The sequence below is a fragment of the Rattus norvegicus genome, chromosome 20 (genome assembly GCF_036323735.1).
Source record: "Rattus norvegicus strain BN/NHsdMcwi chromosome 20, GRCr8, whole genome shotgun sequence".
NCBI classification, from domain to species: Eukaryota; Metazoa; Chordata; class Mammalia; order Rodentia; family Muridae; genus Rattus; species Rattus norvegicus.
Window position 1 is genome coordinate 21,326,587 of NC_086038.1, and position 20,508 is coordinate 21,347,094.

At 45.0% G+C, this 20,508-nt stretch overlaps 1 protein-coding gene across 10 annotated transcripts in view; it reads right to left on the minus strand.

Moving 5' to 3' along the window:
- Positions 1-4,403: 4,403 nt before the first annotated feature.
- Positions 4,404-20,508, minus strand: part of Jmjd1c (jumonji domain containing 1C) — a 177,591-nt gene continuing 161,486 nt past the window's right edge. For 8 of the 10 annotated variants that reach the window (XM_006256361.5, XM_006256362.5, XM_006256360.5 and 5 more), the window contains 8 exons: positions 18,929-19,097; positions 18,011-18,101; positions 17,124-17,254; positions 16,603-16,725; positions 12,631-12,770; positions 11,212-11,388; positions 5,865-5,996; positions 4,410-5,278 (listed from right to left, as the gene is read on the minus strand). In XM_006256361.5, the coding sequence (XP_006256423.1) occupies positions 5,189-5,278; positions 5,865-5,996; positions 11,212-11,388; positions 12,631-12,770; positions 16,603-16,725; positions 17,124-17,254; positions 18,011-18,101; positions 18,929-19,097 (1,053 nt within the window). In that variant the 3' untranslated portion in view covers positions 4,410-5,188. Of the gene's footprint in view, positions 5,279-5,858; positions 5,997-7,013; positions 7,243-11,211; positions 11,389-12,630; positions 12,771-16,602; positions 16,726-17,123; positions 17,255-18,010; positions 18,102-18,928; positions 19,098-20,508 lie in introns of those variants that run through there. The other 2 variants (NM_001191719.3, XR_010060624.1) reach the window with 2 other exon arrangements.

The window sequence follows — 20,508 nt, forward strand, 5'->3', positions numbered from 1 at the left end:
GTGCTGCCAAGGTCACCGCGTTCACGATTATCATCCGGGCCCTTACAGGCTGAGGTGGATTCTATGGAGTTACTAACATGCCTAGGGAGAGTGAGGCAGTGCGGCCATCTATACCTTCAGGACTAGGTTACTGTTAGATGAGTGGTTCTCAGCCTTCCTAATGCTGGGACCTTATTATAAGGTCGCTCATGGTGTGCTGACCCCCAACCATAAAGTTATCCATTGCTACTTTGTCATTTTGCTACTGTTAGGAATCGCAGTGTAAATATCTGACAAGTGACCCCTCAGTGAAAGTCATTGGACCCCCCAAAGGGGTTGAGAACTGCTCTTCTGGATGGTTGGAGGTGAGAGGGGACCTCTATCTTGTGTAGTTTGTCTTAGTCCCTGTCATCTTAGGGTGGGAAGTGGGCAGCAGTAGAGTTTGCGTGTGTTTCCTGGCTTCCCTTTAGAAGCCACTGCTGACCAATAGTGCCATCTGGTGGACAGAATCAAGAGCCAGCTTCCCGTCTTCCAGTGCGGAAGGGGTCTTACTGAGTGAGGCCCTCTTGGCAATCTGGGGCAGGACTCAAGGCCTTGTATGCTAGGCAGGCACTCCACCGCTGACTGTACCCCAAGTCCTGCTCGCCTAGCATAGAACAGACAGGAAAACCCAATTTAAAAAGTGCGAGAAAGAAGTGGGGGCAGATATGATGGCTCTGGGGAAAAGGCAGGACAAATGCATTGCCCCCCAGGGCCCTCATGTAGAGAACCAGTTGGTACACATTGTCCTCTGACTACACACACAAAAGATACATGCAGTAAGTTTTATAAAGAAATGCGTAAGCACTGTCAGGGACGGCATGCTTGCCCACCAAGTACGTGGATATTTTGCATGCACGTCTGTCTGCACCTCTGTGCCTGGTGCCTATGGGGTCCAGAAGTGTCCAATCCCCTGGAACTGGGGTTACAAAAGGTAACTGTGGGTACTGGAAATTGAACTCTGGGTCTTCTGGAAGAGCAATCAGTGCTATTAGCCATCTCTGGCCACTAACCTGGACTTTGTTCAGTCTTGCTGCCTCATTTGAATCTCAAGGTGCCCAGAGTATCAGAGGTGTGTGTGTGTGTGTGTGTGTGTGTGTGTGTGTGTGTGTGTGTGTGTGTGTGTGTGTATGTGTGTGTGTGTGTGTGTCTTTCATTTAAACAGAAGGTCCAGGGGCAAGAAGATGGTCCTATGGGTAAGATTATCTGCCACCAAACCTGATGATCCTGACATCCACAGTTAAGTAAGCCTACAGTTCCTGTGTACTGTATGCCACATGTATGCATGTACACAGCATGTACACAGCATACTAAATGAACAAGGGAAGGGGTGTTGGACACGTCCTAAGATTCAGCTTCGACCTTCCTCACAAAGCCTCCATTTAGGGTATGGCCTCCATTGGCCACACTAAGCTTTTACTAAGACAAAACACACACACACATACACACACACACGACACACACACCAAACCTCTGGCCATAGCTGAATCCAGGGAAGGCTTGTGAACGACAGCTGGTTACTTTTTGGGGTGGAGTCAATCCAAGGTCCTGTGCGTGCCCTATCACCGAGTCACACCAACTAAGGTCACAGCTGAAGTCAGATGTGAAAACCTCCCTAGCCAAGAGGGGAGATTCGAATTTCTATACACTAGTGACTCAAAAGCTGACATTCATTTAGTTCAAGTCACATAAGAGCTTGGGGTTTGTGTTGGGAGGGCGCATACTCAGTAAGGACCCCAACACGCCCTGGGCTCTAGCCCTAGCACCACGTAAACTTAGGTAGTGTAAGCCTGCAACCCCAGCACTCACTCTAGAGCCACAGAGGCAGAAGAATTACAGTTGAGGGTCAATCTAGTCAGCACAGGGAGTTTGAAGCCAGCCTGGACTTTTTTTGTAGTCATCTATGTCCTCAGTTTCACAATTAGTCAACATCTGGATCTTACACAAGATGAGTAATACACATGGCTGTTTCCTCTCTGGCCTGCCGTAACCCCATGCACAGTGAAGTGGACTGAATAACTGAGGAGGGTATCTTGCAGTCCTTTCTTCCTAAGGAGCCAGCCCAGCAGCCAGAAGCAACAATCCCTGCAAACTGTACATACTCAGCAAGTAAAGTACTTAAGAGTACCTTCCCCTCAGTCCCTGCAAACTGTACATACTCAGCAAGTAAAGTACTTATGAGTACCTTCCCCTCAGTCACTGACCTTTGCTAGACACCGCTGCAATCTCAGAACACACGGCAGCAAAACATGGCCTTAGCCACATGGACATGCGCTTGTTGAGAAAGGAACCCATATGAAGGTCTAAGGGTAATGACTACCATGTGCACTGTAGGTTTGCTTTTAGAAAAAGCCTCCTGACCTTGATGTTTGTCAAACTAGTCTACACAGTTCATCTACCTTTTACAGAGATTTGTGTGGTGACGGCATGTGCATGTGTTCGGCAGGGCTGACACCTGAACATTCCATGTCTTTAAGATTTCTGTGTGTGTGTGTGTGCCTGTGCCTGTGTGTGTGTGTGTGTGCGTGCGTGCGTGTGCGTACCTAGTGTAGGTACGTATACGTACAGTCCAGAAGAGAGTGGAAGATGCCTTGGAGTTACAGATGGTTGGGAGTTACCTATGTGGATCCTGGGAGTGGCTCTTGGATTCTCTGCAAGAGCAGTATGTGCTTTTAACCTTGGAGCCCCTGGGGACCAGCAAACCCTAGGAAACACTTATTTGTCGGGCTACCCCAAATGGTGCTGGGGTCACCTGAGTCTGTAATTCAGGAGTGTGCATTTTACCTGTGGGACCAGGTCTCCAGCTTCCAGATCATTTTATTGGTATGGTGGTTTGAATAAAAAAAGGCCTTCCCTCATAGGCCGATAAAGTGCAGCTTTGCTGGAGGTGTGTCTTAGGGTTGAGCTTTGAGGTCTCTGAAGCTCAAACCAGTTTACTCCCTGCTCTCTGCAGATCTGGATGTAAAACTCGAAGCTTCTTCAGCAGCGTCACATGCTGTCATGCTTTCCGCCATGATGATGGACTGAAATTCTAAGCCAGGCCCAATCAAAAGTTTCCTTTCTAAGAGTTGACAAAGTCATGCTATCTTTTCACAGCAAAGGAAAACCTAAGACACACAGGAAATGGACATTTTCATAGGAACAAAACAATCAAAAGGATAGAGTTGAGATACGGTAATTGTTGTTCCAGGGGCTGGGGAACTAGTTCTGTTGGCCACGTTGCTGGGCAGTCACTACATAAATCTCTGGCATAAAAAGCCAAGTGGTGGTGCATGTCTATAATCTCAGTGCTGGGGAGATGGAAACAGGAAGACCCTTGAGGCTTTCTTGTCAGTCAGCTTGGCCTAAAAATAATGCCCAAGAACAGGTCTCAAGAAAAAAACAAAAAACAAAAAACAAACAAAAAAAAACAAACAAAAAAAAAACAAACAAAAAAAACCTCTTGCGAACCAACTCCAGCTTGTGCCCCGACCTTCATCCACATGCACCTAACAGCGCCACACAAAAATCGTGCTCCCGTAGCCAGAAGAGAACCCACAGTGCTGCCTCTCCAGCCTTCCCAAGTCTGCAGATGTCTTTGGTGATGTAAATGCTGTTCTCTCTGCCCAGGGTTAAGAAGCACCAGGTCACTAGCATGTATGCCCGCCTCTTGAACTACAGCTGGGGGCAGTTTGCTCCGAAAGCCGCTTAGCCTGGCTCAGTACCACTGACTCAAACTCCTTTTGTAGACAGTTAAAAGGAGCCTTGGGAGAGCCAGAAGCAAAAGCTCTTGGAAAGAAAATAACACAAGGACTGTACTCCTCCGAGGCCTTGGGACACGAGAAAGTAGAAATACCCAGAACTCATACCATGGCTTTAAACTAACTTCCTATGGAAACTCAATCAGACCAGGGGTGGTGCACATGCTTTTAATCCTAGCACTAAGGAGGCAGAGGTGGTGCATCCGCATCTGAGACCAGCCCGACTGCTGTAGACTCCAGGACAGCCAGGACTGTGTGGTGAAGGCTGTTGAGGCACGTTGGAAAACATCCTAAGGACAAAGCTCACACTTTTCTCCTGGCAAGCGATTAGTCTCAGCAGCTCACAGTTACTGATGTGAAGTGAGGTGCTCAGACTCCTGGCTGAGGCTTGCCTGGGGTAAAAAGTATAGCATTGCAGGCCCCATGAAGCTAAACAATGACGGACGTAAACTGCAAGGTGGCCAACTTGGGTTACTCCTTCTCAACCCCTGTAGTGTCCATGGAGCACGACAGACACCAGTGGCACAGGCTGGCCAGCTGGTTTGTTTCAGCTACTGAAACTGAACAAACTCGGCAGGGCCCACAGAGGGAGACAGAGCTCAGCCTGGGGCGGCAGTGTGAGAGCAGAGAGGGAGAACCGTAACATCCAAGTTCTTGATAAAGTCTTTAATGGAAAATGTAAACCCCTTTCAACTGTAATGTACAAAGCCATATGTAACACTTACACTTTAACAAAAGCCAGCCAACGCTTTAAAAAAATACATCCTGAAATGGATATATGTATATATTTACATAGCATATTAAGTTTAATATTTAGCTTTAAAACTTCACATAAATTTTACCAAAATGAGACAATTTTAAATAAATTACACCTTTTGAAAATGTTTAATTGTACAGTCAATAGCTTCAACAAAATATTGAAGTGTCTGAGTTTAGTATCTACTTATATACTTTGTATCTTACACATCTTACAGTTATTTGGCAGTAATTTTCTGATTATGACATGACTGCTGTGCAATCCAGCAATTTTCCAAACGCAGGCAACAGCTGGTGTTTGTGTCCTAGTCTCACAGTAACTGTCTCATGTAGTGAAAAATATCAGTTATTTTATTAAACTGTACACAGCACATTTACACTTGATCAACAATATAGCATAGATTTTTTTTTTTTTTACCAAAAATAAATACATCATTTTAAATCTGGCGTCTTCACAAACATCATATACACATGGTACAGGAGCAGCTAGAGAGCTGCTTTTACACACAGCTTGGTTGACAGCTAGCACTGAATCGCAGGGCTGCGACACAATGCTATACTGGTGTGGTGTCAGTAGCAAGTAATTACTACAAAGAGAATTTCTTGGCACTGATGGTTTAATGGAGCTTAAGTCAGACCTAGTGTCACTCAAGGGATATCCCAGTTCCAAGCACTTAAGTGTCTTCCATGTCCTCTACTTCATCTTCATGCATCTTCAAAGCTCTCACCATTTCCTTGACTGCATGATACAAGATATTCTTAACCTAAAAGAGACAGTATTGGCAATCACTGGTCTGCTGTTAGATCAAAATCAAAATTGTATATAAAACAACACACATACACACACACACAACACACACAGACACACACAACACACACACACACGCACGCACACAGACACACACGCACGTGACTTCACTGTAGCCCAAGTGATTCAACAGCAGCCCTTGGCTGCAGCCTGCTGAGTGTGGGGACTGCAGGGCAAGCACTACGTGCCCATTTAAAGTGATAGCTTTAATTTTAAGGGAACTGAGGAGCAAACTTAAGACAGGAAACATAAAAACTCAAAGCACCAAAACCCAGGATATCAGCACCAGCCAGGAAATTCAGTAACCTAGGCTGTGTTGACTGTGGTTATCCTAGTACTAGGCTGTGTTGACTGTGGTTATCCTAGTCCTAGGCTGTGTTGACTGTGGTTACCCTATGCCAAGACAGAAACAGCCGCCCTAGCTGCAGTTCGCACATCCTATTTTCTGAGTCTGAATCAACCACCCTCTCTCACCCCCAAAAAAGCCCAATAACAAAACCAAAAAACAAAGCAATCCTGGATCTCGTCTGAACACTCTTTACCTGCAGTTTGTCATCATAATTGATCTCTTCCTTCAAGAGCCTCAGCTCCTGGGTTAAGTGGAAGGACTGTACAAGATGTTCTGGGGAGACGAAGTCTTCCGTCACCTGAATGCAGCTGTGGAAATTCTGTACCTATTCAAAAGGGAAAAAAGGTGAAATGCAAGTTTTAGAGTAGATGGTCACAGTGGCAGCACAGAAAAGCCAAGCTGTCTACAATGAGTAAATACAAAGGACAATCCTGCCAGAGAATTTCCTCAGAACATCAAATGGGTTTCAGAGCGGAAGACCACACTCTAATGAGAAAGTTATGTCACCAAAAAGCTTCAGGTGAAGTGACTTTGTAAATGAAGTACTTTTAAATGATAAAAACAAATGACTTTTCCAGGAATCCTTTGGAGAGGCTAATATGATCCTAATTTATCAATATTGTGAGGTGGACTATTAAAAACGTGTTCCTTGACAACAGTATGGGAGGCTGCAAGGAGCAAGCACCGATGTGTGCTGTTGCTATTCCCTTGTTGGTCAGGGCAAGATTAACTCTTGGATCAAGAGAAGAAAGGGAATGCAACTTAGTTCATTTGCTCCGCACTGGGGGCAGAACATTAGTTCCACATAATCTACTGGCCATACAGGAGTTTCAGAACGGTTCTAGAATTTTTATTTGTGCCTTTGTTTCAAGTGAGCCAATTAAAGAGATCCTCTGCTCTCAGGGGACTTTAGTCTAAGTTTTTCAAAATCACGTTGTTGAATAAAAGGTTTTCTTCAGAAGCCAGTGAGCATTAGACCATGGGTTTAGCAGTTACACTTCTGTCACTCTTGTTCCTAAGAACTGCTTTCTCTTAATGCTTTGTACAGCAGAGGAAGGCCCAAGAGGATCTAATAGGAGATTTTTTTTTTTTTAATTGTCTTTAGGTTGTCTTCAAATGATGGTTTAAAATGCTATAAAAATTCCTGGGAAAGAAGGAACAACTGAAAAACTAAGCACTTCCATTTATTCTAGTTTTGAAGTTTGCAAAACAAATGTAATCGGGAAGAGTGAGATGAGGGAGATAGGAGTGGGAAATGGAGACTGTGTGTGGCAGAGCTAACTGATGACAGGAGGATGGGGCTCCAGAGGGGCTACAACTCCTCCTCTGGACACATGACCACCTGAACAGCTGCCGAAGTCTGCAGAGTTGTTTAACTCAGGCACTGGGCCTCTATTGACAAGTTGGTGGCATCATAAAGTAAGCGTTCTGTTTCTGTGCTCATTGGGATGCTGGTTCCTCTGGAGAGTAACAGTGGGCCTCCCATTCTCCCTGGGTCCTCCTTCCTTCCTTATGTCTGTAGAACAGATGCTCTATTCACAACAGTAGACTATGGATGAGATGCTCAGCTCCTGTCCCAAGACAAATCAGCCAATAAATGGCAAGTCAACAGGAGGCCAACTCCTGTGATGTCTGGTCTAACAGATGCTCTACACTGCTACACTAACTCTCTCATACCAGCTACACGGTCTCCTACGTTTCCTGAGGGCCGGCATGCTGTGGGGAGAGAGAGTCCGTCGGGAGTCTCAGCATGTTACCTTTGGTATGTTTATGCTGTGGGGAGAGTGAGTCCTTTGGGAGTCTTAGCATGTTACCTTTGGTATGTGTAGCTCTAGCATGACCTAAAACCAGTTGTAGCTCTCATTTTGTTCAATGTCTGGTTCTTTTCGTCCACCATCCATCCTTGTGGTTTTCTCTTTGAGTTGTCTAGTAAGTCTGAGATCTGGGACCATTTCTGTCACTACGCTCTTTCCTGGGAACGGCCATCCTTCTCTGTTTCTGTGCACACGTGTACCACTCCAGGCTGAGGGCTGGGCATCTGCACATTATTATGTGAGCTCTGGTAAACATCTTCCCTTGCCTCAAGTGTTGGGTCCCGGGTCACTGAGGGCTGCGGCTGTCCTTCTCCTCACTTTGCAGTCTCTGAGAAGGCTGTACTTCTTGCTGGGTGTGGTCAGGAAGGAACTGTCCCATTTTCCGCCCCGGTGGTTAGCTGTGTGCTGACAGACATTTCCTTACTGAGACTTTCTTGGAGCTTTGTGTCCCGGCCCAGAGCTCGGAGAGGCTGTGTCAGCACTGACAATGTACGGCTGCTTGACAATGTTTATTAATGCTTACGGGACAGTATATGTTTCTGAACAACCCTATGAGATGGATTTCGCTGAAGGCTTGAGAGTTAAAGGATCCAGCGGTAAAGCAGAACAGCAGTGAGCTTCCCAGTCCACTTCTGCCCTCTCTGTAGCCACCCAAGTCATTAACCGTCCTGGCTGTGGTTACAAGGCGGGAGGCAGGACAACCGGCCTTTCATGTTTAGTGTGAACGCGGTCTCTTTAGAGGCTCGTCACTATCTTCATGTAGTGTTTGGCTGTCTGTGACAATAGTATGTGGGAAGGCTTTGCATTTCTCCTGGACAATTTCTTCTGCAGACAAGCTGCAACTTTTAAAAATATCAAGTCACAATGCTAAAACAGTCAAGAAACTTAGGGCACACTTATTAATAAAGATTTTCTCTTCATGCTCTTCTCCTTTCTGTTTCTTTCCCTGTTGTGGTACTGGGTGATGGGGAGGGAGGCTTGACCCTCATAGTCTAGGCCAGTGTTCTGCTGCTCTGTTCTAGTCTGGGCTCTTTTCTTAGATTTAAAAAGCATTCAGAACACTGCAGCCGAGGCCCCGGGCCTGTCGAAGGATACCCATAACCTCATGTGCTCTGTCGGTTTAAAAGCACAAGCTGCGGTTTTAGATGGGACGAGACGGGGCCAGAGTGCCATGGCGTGCTGCTGTCGGCTGCTGTAGTGGCAGTGCTGGTCCCATGGAAGCAGTGTCACAGGGCTCAGGTGGCCACAGCAAGCGCTGACTACAGAGATGTGAAGGCCGTGTCCCGCCCCAGCCAGACCCAAAGATCAGAAATACTAGGGTGGGGCATGGCACCCGTGTGGCTAAGCCTTCCAGAGGGAAGCACTCTGGGAGGCGGTCATCGCACTGCTGACCATCTGAAGACAAAACACCAGCTCAACCTTGTCCCTGTCTTCCCACCCACAACCACAGTCAAAGTAAATCTGATAGTAGCAATGCTAGCGAGGAAGCAGAGACAATAAACAGACATCACCGTGCGGAAAAGGGTGGACAACCATTTTAAAAGCTTCTTAAAAGCTAGTCATACATTTACCATCTGACTGGGCAAATCCCACTGCCAATATTTACCCAATGAAAGACCACGTTGGTATAGAAGTCTACATGTAAATATTTATATTTATTTATTTATTGTCTGAACTAAAAAATCCTAAACGTATTGCAGTTGGAAACACCCCCCCCCCCATTCCCATGATGTCACAGCTCACTAGCAACCAAACAGGCCACTAAACACTATTGATGACTCTGAAATTTGTTGTAAAGAAAAGCCAGAGTTAATGAGTATGTACTACAGGTAAGAAAGGAGGCTCAGTGGTTAAGGACATATACTACTGTGAGTGGAGTTTCTAGCACCCGTGTCAAAGTGGCTGCCTTACTGAAAGCCAGTGACCTCTAACCCCAGCTCCAGGAGGAGGGGATGCAGGCACCTGTACTCACGTAGCCAAGATTTAAAACAAACAAAACAACAATAATTTTAAAAAATACTGTATGATTCCATTACTATTACTATTTATTGAAAGAGGGTTTGGCTGTAGTCAATGCAGGCTTGGAACTGGACACAGTCCTCCTCCCACTTCCAGATGTGAGCCCCTCAGCAGTATAAGTGGGACAAGAAGGCGTTCTCTTGAAGCAGAAGGTGGAGCCAAGGTCTAGGTCATTACTGACTCAGTAAGCTGTAAGTTGGCCAACAGAAAACTTGTGGGGGTCGGAGGTCGGGGTGGGGGAGCGAGCTGGAAAGAAGGCTCAACAGTTAAAAGCACTTGCCATGCTTCCAGAGGACCTTAGTTCCCAGCATGCCTAGCAGTAGCTAATAGCCACCCCTAACTCTATTGCCTGCCCTCACTTGCTTAACACTTATGCGCATACACGCGTGCACACACACGCACACACACACACACACGCACACACACACACACAGATTTACAAGGCCGTGCCGTAATGAAATGAGGTGCCGTGGCACACACCTGTAACTCCAGCACTCGGGAGCCAGAGGCATGCAGGGCTCACAGAGAGCCTGGTCTGCAGAGCAGGGCTATTTCAAACAAGCCAGTACTTGGAAGGCTGACAGGGGGCCCGCTTGGCCCAAAGACTCAGAACAGCAACAATAACCCAGATACTTAAGAAGCTAGACACGTAAACAAGGGCCTCCAAGTAAACCTATTCTCTGTCATCAATGCGGTCTGATGCATCCTTCCACCACAGGCAGTTTTCTTAGTCGTCTGCACTGCGTACACGGTTAGCCACATTCTGATGAGGCAGCGCAAACCAGTGACATGTGGGGGAGAGGGGCTCTGAATCCCAACTCAACACGGATGACAGTGATTAACATCCCTGAACCATCAGGAGTCCCTGAGAAACACCAACCAACACTTTCTAGGAGAGCAAGGCCATACTATGGTGTTGATATTTTAGTCTCACAAATGATATTTAAGATCTAAGAAGGAAGAATCTGACTATCTTTTTAAAATGCGCCCACTATGAAAACTAAGGAGTATTTGTCACTACTACACATGCAGCACAGACAGTGACAGCAGAGACAACGGTGGGAAACACACGAGGGCAAACTGAACTTTTCTTCGGGGTAGGCAGGTATCTCAGGTTTTCCTGACATACTTTATTTCCCACCACCATCGAGTATTCTAGACCATTCTTCCCAGAATCACGTGTCTACCTGATGCAACGATTGCACCTGTTTTCTTTTTACTTCCTTGCTTGTTCAGAAAGCCATGCTATGTAGCCCACATTGGCCTTGAATTTGTGATCCTCCTGTTTCAGTCATCACTGCCATGCTCGGCATCAGTTTAGATTTTAAGATAGCTATAGAAATTGTTCACTATCTTTCATGAAATATGTTAGAATTACACTAGCATGTAGAGAAGCAAGACACTTACAAATTCAAAGCCTTGCCACTTTCCACGCTCTTTCCCAAGTTGGTGAGCATGAGCGGCAGCCGGCTTCTTCCGTCTGTTGGAAGTGGAGCGTACAAACTGACAGTCTAGGCTCACCCGTGTAAGCTCTGCAAGTGTTCTAACTGCTTTAGCTTCCAAATACTATAAATAGCATTCTAATGGGAATGCAATGGTGAGGTGATGCTCTTAGCTAACATCTTCCTTAAGTTTTACCTATACACAGTAATCCCCACAAGCCAGTTCTTCTCAGTACACGGCAATTGCAACCCCATGACCACGCACCTGATGAAGCGTTCCTGCTGGCAGGACAATGGCATCTCCAAGGAACTGAACCAGAGTGCAGGCTCTCACCCCGTACTCCTCAAGCAGCCTCTGGCGGAGCCTCCTGTTCACATACCAGCCCTGGTCCCGGACTGGGTCGTGCTCTGGCAGGACTTCAAGGCCTTGCTCTTTTGAAACCTGATAGAGGTTAAAATAAAAGTGTGCACACCAAGGTAAGGACGGGGGAGCGCTTCTTTCCTCGTCTAAGGATTTTGCTCTCGTACTATTAGAAACACTGCCTAGGGACTGCACAGCTGCCCAGGGGTCAGAGGCATGGGCTCCCCTGGCAGAGGGCCCAGGCTGGATTGTCAGCAGCAGTACAGCAGCTCACAACACTGCGCTGCTCCCTTCTGGGGTCCTCAGGCACTGTCTACACTGGGACACAGACACGAAAGCTGGCAAAACATTGACACGCATGAAAATGAACGTCTCAAAGCAAAGAAAAAAGTTAATGACTGTCTTTAATTCTGAGAAAGTAAGGCTGGGCTGTGTGTATCCGGGATCACATCTTGTATCCCAGCCCTCTAGAGGCAGAGGCAGAGACAGAGGCAGCTGGCTGTCTCTGAGTCGGAGGCCAGCCCGAGCTACAGAACGGAAAGCTGTCTCAAAGTGCTCTGCCATTATTTAGAAAGCCACTGGACATCAACACACCACTTCCCAACTGTGGCGCTCTCGTCCGTTCAGTTAGCTTCTAACATTTACCTCCTCCTTTGCTCTCTAAGGCCAAACCTCATGCACATGGGTTTCGTAAGCCCATATGGATACATACAAAAATAAGGAATGCTTGCAAACCCAGCGACCTGACCCATCAAAAACCTATTTCAGAAACTATTAATAGTTAATGAAAAGCTGGATTTAAGAAGCACAATTATGTTTTAGGTTGAAACACGTTTAGGGGTTCTGGTATAAGGTAGTGATTTGTAAGGATTCTTTCTATGGATCCCAGAAACATTATTTAAATCCACTCAAGAACATGAGCAGAACCACAGTGGGCTTTAAACCAGGAGACAGCAGCTCTGAAGCCGGTTTCCTTACTATGTCTACATTCATGTGCTCGAGTGCTTTGCCTACATGTGTGTCTGTGCACACATCTGTGCCTGCTGCTCTAAGAGGCCAGGGTTTCAGGTCCTGTGGCACTGGAGTTACAGATGGGTGTGGGCTGCCATTGGGTGCTAGGAACACATCTGGGTTCTCTGAAAGCACCAAGAGATCGTAACTGAGCCACTGTTCCAGTTCCACATAAAGGGCCTTTTGAAATTAACAAAACACTAAAAAAGACTAAAGTGTTTAAATGATCTTATACTGCAGAATGAAAAATGTAAATTAAGTGATACTCCACGCTCACGGTAGAAGTGGGATGCTTTGATGTCTCAGTTCTACCTTTTGAAGAAATTCCCTTATCTTGTCAACATCTTTTCCAGCATAAATATGCCACAGAGCACCAGGGATTTCACTCGAATCCTTCAATCTTTTCCTTAAAATGTCATCCAATTCTTCTTCTTCAAACTTCTTAAGTATTCCTGAAACACAGGAAATTATTGTCAATGGGTCAGTGTCCTGTAAACTGAGGGTTGGAGCAGGAGGCCCTTTCTCTATTTTACACCACGCCCCTCCCCGCCCCCCAGCATAGTCTCAATCTGTAGCCCAGACCTGCAGAGCCTGCTAGTCAACACAGCCTGGATTGTAAGCTACTCTTCTCCTGTCTCAGCTCTAGACAGAGACAGGGATGCCCTTTGGGGCGGGGGTCAGTCCCCATTGTTAAACCTACTACAAGTTTAAAATTGTTAGGGGAAGCAAAGGCCTGAGTGTGAGACTTATGTGTTCACAGGAAGAGAAAGAATGATTTCACGATTGTTTGCTCCAGAGACAGAAAATCTACTCTTGAGCTAGAAATTTAGTTTCAGAAGAGAAAACAAAGTTGCTCCCCGTCCCAGGGATGGTCCGACTGTCTGACTGAGCAATGTCAGAAACTCAAGGCATTTCTTTTCCTTTTTTTTTTTTTTAAAGATTTATTTATTTATTATATCTAAGTACACTGTAGCTGTCTTCAGACCCACCAGAAGAGGACATCAGATCACATTACAGATGGTTGTGAGCCACCATGTGGTTGCTGGGAATTGAACTCAGGACCTCTGGAAGGGCAGTCAGTGCTCTTAACCACTGAGCCATCTCTCCAGCCCCAAGGCATTTCTTAATGGACAACATTTTGACTTTTATTGTTTGGTTCCTTTAACTGCTGGGTAAGGCCAACAAGCGCCATTGCCTTAACTTTGGGTTCAATGAAGGGAGTAATGAGCTTTGGTACGTACGTGCGAGGGCTAGCGTGAGAGGAGCTGGTTACTACTGACAATACTCTGCTTGAGTTCAACAGCTCCTCTGTCCTTGCTATGCTTAATCTGTCATCGCACGCAAATCGACTTCTTCATAAGCTAAGGTTCTAAGGAAACGTCAGTTAACCCTTGTCAAATGGTGGCACACTGGAAATCCCCAGATCTGGTATCAACTCTAGGCACTCGCAATGACAATTACAGAAAACTTTCCCACGTTGGTAAATGTATATAAGCGATTGTTTGCATGTGTGCCCCATGTGTGCCTATTGTCTCAGGAATTAGGAAGAGGACACCAGATGCCCTGAAGTGGAGTTACAGACAGTTGTGAGTCGCTGGGAACTGAACCTGGGTTCTCTGGAGAGCAGTGAGTGGTGGTAACCACTGTGCCATCTCTCTAGTGTGTTTCCGAAGGGTATACCATATGTCCCCTAGTGTCTATGATGGCACAGTCCTTATAATATTCAAATCTGGTGGCAAAGGTTTCTTAATTCAAGTATTGATCAGATGTGTGGTAGACTAAGAACAGGACTTTTTTTTTGGGGGGGGGGTTTAAAAAGTCAGGACTTCATGGAATCTTAATAGACCTAGACAAATTAAACACATTTAATAAATGCTGTCCTAAGAATGTGAAAACACTAAGAGATTAGCTATGAAAAAGTTTTCGCTCTAATTAAGGAAATAAAAACAAAATAAAGAACTTTGTAAGTTTACCAGAGAATTTGATGCTTCTTTAGGTTACTTTAAAACTCTATTAAAATGTTTTATATTTTTAAATGTCTTCTCAATAAAATTACAGGTTGGGCCATGTGTTGGAGCCACCCAAACAATCCCAACACAGAGGAGGATGTCACCTGATGGCCAGCCTGCACTGCATAGCAAGTGCAAAGCTAGACAGAACCATGCAAGCAAAGCTTTACCTCAACACAAACAACAACAACAACCAAACCCATACGATACCAAAATAAACTAAAACAAACGTACATTTTCAATTCATGGACTGGTACTCCAATCTTCCCTCTCAGATCCTTAACATTGAGAGAAGAGGATGCAGCAGCAGTGGGGTGAGAATGATTGACTAGAGCAGGTTAACCCCATTGGTAAACGAAGAATTCTAATAGGATGAGATTAATAATCCCAACTATGCACATGAAGAGGCAGGAGAGCCATAGCAAGGGGAGAACATGGGCCTTACATGGTCAGCATGTTCAAGTAAGCTAGCGAGCTAGATGTTCAAGTAGGAGTGTAATCCTAACACCTTCCTGTGTGTACACCTCTAATGATTAAGAGCTATGGAATGGTAAACAAAGTAAAGTTTTCTCAAAAGAGCAGAGATGTGAGGAATAGGGAGGCTGGAATGAGGAGGAGTCAGAGACCCAGTTAGGCAAACAGCAGGTGTCAAGCTCCTCAGAGCGAGAAAGATGCTGAGGGACATTTAATACAGTAGAGAGCCAGAGCAGCGGCCACAGCTAAGGGTCCTGGCTGCTCTCACAGAGGCACAGGCTGGGTTTGCTTCCTGGCACTCACATGGCCATGTTTAATTGTAGTTCCAGTGGATCGCACGCCCTCCTCTGGCTCCAGTGAGCACCGCATGCACGTCCTACACTTACCAGGGCCGTCAGGCACAGGCGCGGACAGTGGACGGACGTAAAAGAGGCAGCACCACAGCTCGAGGAAAGATGTGTCAACCGAGCCAAAAGTGGTTCTACCTTGGCATTCGCCCTAGGGACGACAACCTCATGTGTCACTGATTCTCCAGGTTTTGTGGGCAGAACAGGGTTGGGGGGAGACATGAAAGTCAAGGAGCTAAGCAGTCAAAGTCTTAAGCGACGAGAAAGCTGAGAGCAGCATCACGTCAATGTATACAAAGGTCGGAGAGTAGAGACCCTCCCTGACACCCACAGCTCAGCCACTCTACCGTACACTCCACACAGCCAGGCGGCACTGAAAAACAAAGCAAAAGGTACACCCACAGCTCGGGCAACGTCCCCTCAGGAGTGCCACAGACAGACAGGCCAGTGCAGCCAAGTCCAAAATGGGAAGAGGCAGTGACACGTCCACACCCATCACAGGAGGACGAGGGACAGGAGAGAGAAATGACTTGACTGTCTAACCATGTGTCCATCAGACAAGCCTGAGTGTGCTGGAATGGCCGAGCGTTTGGAGGGCAGGAGTAACGGCGGCCGAGGTACAGAAACAGCGAAATGAGAGCATAGGACACGGCGCATAACGTGCAGATATTCTGCCCACAGCAATTTAACTACAATTTTAGCTTATTTGCCGTTACAATACTTGCCCCTAAAGCGTTCACTTCTCAGAAGGGAACAACAGTTGCAAGTCTGCTCTTAGTTTTAACCAGTGTCATCCACTAGTGGGCAATAATCCCTACCAAGCAGCATCCACCTACTTTAAAGAGAAGTCAGTGGAGAGGAAAGGGGTAACAGCCATGACGTCAAATACGAAAGGATGGGACAGAGAGATGGTAGAGCAACGTTGTAGAGAATGAAGAGTAACATGTAAGAGTACAGGAAAACAGCCCTGTGTATTTATTAGAGAAGGAAGAGTAACATGTACGAGTACAGGAAAACAGCCCTGTGTATTTATTAGAGAAGGAAGAGTAACATGTACGAGTACAGGAAAACAGCCCGTGTATTTATTAGAGAATGAAGAGTAACATCTACGAGTACAGGAAAATAGCCCCGTGTATTTCAAAGCCTCTCTTTTCCTCTGAATCCAATGTGGGTGGGGTGGGGTGTATGTTTACAAAGACAATGGCACTTCAAATCCCCAGGAACTGGTACCTATTCGGCACCTAATTCCCAGTAAGCTAACAAAATGCATTCACGAATACAGTACTTAGTAAAAGCAAAGGGTCAAATAAAAACAGTCACCTTTGAAATGACTATTTCTTGTACATGAGAAACAGGAAAAGTGATTTTCAGTGCCAAAGGTCAGAATCCCCTCCCGTCTCCTGTGCCAGCCTGTACCCCAACAGCACCTGTGGCTGCTCTGTAGGTTTCTTTACCTGCTTTTGAGAGGACGCCATTTCCTTTGGCTATGCCGACATACACAAGAACATTGACAACGTCAGAAGCTTCGATGTGAAGGTTTGTGGTTCCTATGTCATGGTCCTTAGCAGCAGCAACGCCTGTGGGAGATGTGGCCATTACCACAGTGCACAGCGACAATGATGAGGCCATTACCACAGTGCAGTGACAGTCCCCAGACACTACACCCAGACGAGAATGTATCATAGCAATGTAATTACGAGCCTGGGTTATTTGCCTTATTATAAACGCTTGCCCCTGAAACTATCAATGGAAATACATACGTACGAAACAACTGAATAAAAATACATAGAAATGACACAAGGAGTTAGGAAGTACTATTTAAGTTGCCAATTCCTATAATATTACTTGATATTAAAAAGGGTTTCAATAATATTATTTAAAGAACAGGTTTAGTAAGAAGTCACTGGACAGTAGGCTTCTGGGCTGAAGTCTGTTACCCTCAGTCTCAATCCGAGAAATGTGAACATATACTCACCATAGGCACTGCACAGCCTGGGCCCTAGATCAGGGCGTACAAAGAACCCTGGCAAATGGGAGGCCAAATTGAACTTCCCTTCTGGGTTGCAGTATTCTGGCAATGGCAGACTTCTTAAAAAGTCTTCGTATCTAAAGGTAACAATATAGTTGTTTTTTAAAATATAAACTTGCACCTAAAATATTTCGAAGTACAAAATTCTTTTTTTCTTTTTAGTTATTATTATTATTATTATTATTATTATTTTTTGGTTCTTTTTTTCGGAGCTGGGGACCGAACCCAGGGCCTTGCGCTTCCTAGGTAAGCGCTCTAACCACTGAGCTAAATCCCCAGCCCCTAGTTTTGAGTTTTTTGAGACAGGGTTTCTCCATGTAGCACTGGTTATCCCAGAACTCAATCTGTAGATCAGGGTGGCCTTGAATTTAGAGGTCTGCCTGCCTCTGCCTCCCAAGGGCTAAGAGGAAAAGCGTGCAGCACCACTGACTGGCCCCAAGCTCTTCAGTTCTGAAGGACACTATAATCCCCTTTCCTTAAACCAGGCAGTACTATTCCAGAATCCCTCCAGAGTCTCGACTGATGTACTGTACGAGGGGGCATACAGTACAGTACAGTACATACTAATGCTTCAATTACACTTCCCGAAACACAACTGCTAGGGACAAGACCCAGAAAGAGGGAGGCCTACAACTGGACAGCACACCGCCCCTGCAGTACAAGGTCTTCACCTTGATGAGACTATAGTCTTAATTCTGCCTATTGGTTAGTTCTCTTTATTGAGGAAAAACCAAGACAAAACAAAAAACAGAAACAAAACCAACTGTCTATGGTTATGGTAGTGGCTGCAAATGCTGGGAGCAAGCAAGCTTCACTTCCCATGCCATACACACCTTGCCGGCATCATGGTCTTGAAGTCTTCTCCAGACGGGCAGTCTTTCAATTTTAACACCACTGTTTCTCCACCTTTGTTTTTTTGACGTTCTATAAAGATAGAAGCTAGTTATTGAAAATATAACTTAGGCCTTTTTATTAGTGTTTGAGAAAGAATGTCAATGATCAATTGTAGTACACGGCTGCTTCCTGGGCACTGGCTGGTCTTTTTCTTAGGTATTCATGCAGCATTAACACATTTTAGATGTACTGCGTGTGTGTTTATGTGTGCATGGGTAAATATACAAGGAAGTTTGAAGAGAACATTGGATCTCCTGGACGCGAAGTTACTTAAGGCAGCTGTGAGCTACCAAACCCAAGACCTCTCCAAGAGCTGCTAAGTCAGCTCTCCAGCCCAAAGATTTTAATATGGGAGACGTGCATTAACTACTTCAGTATCTAAAAGGAACTGCTCTTCAGAATTATTTATATTTCTTAATAATAGTCTTACATTTATAGTTTTTAATTTTCAAAGTATTTAACTTAAACTATATAATTTAATTTCCACAATCTTGGGGAGTTACCAAAATTCCATTAGGAAATACAGCATAAGTTATGTCAAAGTTAAAGATAATCAGGACTAGAGTTAGGATTATGAACCACTATTTTGTTTCTAAATTATCTTTTGTCTTTTATAGATAGGGTCTTAGCTCAGCTGACCTCAAACTCACTAAGTAGCCAAGGATGACCTAGGACTCCAGAACTTCCTGTCTCTTTCTGCTTAACCAAGTGCTAAGACAGTTGTATGTCACTACCCCCAGGTGTGTCTGTCTGTCTCTCTCCTGAGAGAGATGCTTCCCAGGTGAAGAAATGAAGTCGCATTATCAAGGTATCATCTTAAGGTTACATGGGTGAGACAACAGTGAAAAACAACATACTTGACACTTCTTCAAAACCATCCCAGAACTCCTTAACGTTGGCATTGGAAACAATGCTGTCTTTGCAGTTGAGGAGATCAGCTTGGTGGTCTCCAAAATCCAGACTAATTGATTCTGCCTTCCACAAGCTAACGTTCATTTTCTTATGCACACCGGAAACCACTGCAGGCTTATGGATAAACACAAATAAACAATAGTTAAAAGGCGCCTAAACACTTCAAAGCTTCAGGGTACATGCAAGTGGAGGCACTGTGAGGTTCGGCTCTACTGCAGATGTGAGCACAGCGGAGGTACTTCAACAGCTCTGGACTGGGAAGACGCTCACGTGTGAGCGAAAATACTGGGAGATGCCGCAGCGGGGACATTCATTTGCTTCTTTCTTCTTTATTCACTGGTCTACTTCTACTCTGACACAGGACTTCTGCAATGTGGCATCAGCAGTCCCCAGCGTCAGTGTCTGAGAGCAGAGACTTACGTGTGCCACTAGACCCGACAGAATGGCAATTCTGAAGGAGCATTTCAGGGAAAGTCCTTCTCAGAAGTGAGTGCTGCACTGATGGGAGACTGCTGTATTCATAGGCAAACTTTCTATAGACACTCTATAAACTATTTGTAACTATGCAATATTTGCAGAAACATTGGGGGAAAAAAGATTAAAATACAGTGGACACTGGATTTACAACACTATAGACACATTTTCTCTGCCCTCTAGAAGGATCTGGAAAACAACACTGAGAACAGGTGTGACATCATACTTTATGCTTCGTGACTGACTGTAAATAAATCTTGCCTTAGATTTACTACTTCTAAAAACTCTAATAAGTTATATAGAAATACTTCTATGTTTAATTGTTCAACTGATAAATTATTCAGATTTTATTCCAATAACATAGTTCTATATTATAGACAAACTAAAAATCTGACTTACAAGACATTAACTTTCTAAAACATTTAAAACTTCATCATTAAAGAAAAGCCTCAAATTAAAAATTTAATTACAAAGGAGCTTTTGAAGATTCACCCCAATCCCTCTGGTCTACACAATGAGTTCCAGGCCAGCAGGGGCTACAGAGTGAGACCGTCTTAGAACAGAACAAAGGGCTGGAGAGATGGCTCAGCAGCTAGCAGCACTGGCTGCTGTTGCAGAAGACGCAGGTGATTCCCAGTGCCTACACAGTGGTTCACACATCTGTAACTCTAGTTTCAAGGGATCCAATGCCCTCTTCTGGCCTTCACAGGAACCAGTCATGCAAGTGGGGCACAGACATATGTGCAAGCAAAACACCCATACACATAAAATAAAAAGTAAAAACCAAACCCATCAAGAACTTTAGTTGAATGCTCCATTAAATATTGTTTCCATCGGTTAATAGCATGTTCAGCTACAAAGATAGGCCCAACTAGTAGGTGACTATTGCTGGCAATTCACGAATTACAGTTCCTAGATAAAAGTACTCCCAAGTTAAGCCGTTTACCTACTTTAAAAATTAGACAGCTAAATAAATGGCATATTACAATAATTCCAAGTACAATTCTAAAGTTACTGCCATCATCCTTTTGAAATACCTCAATACTTCCTA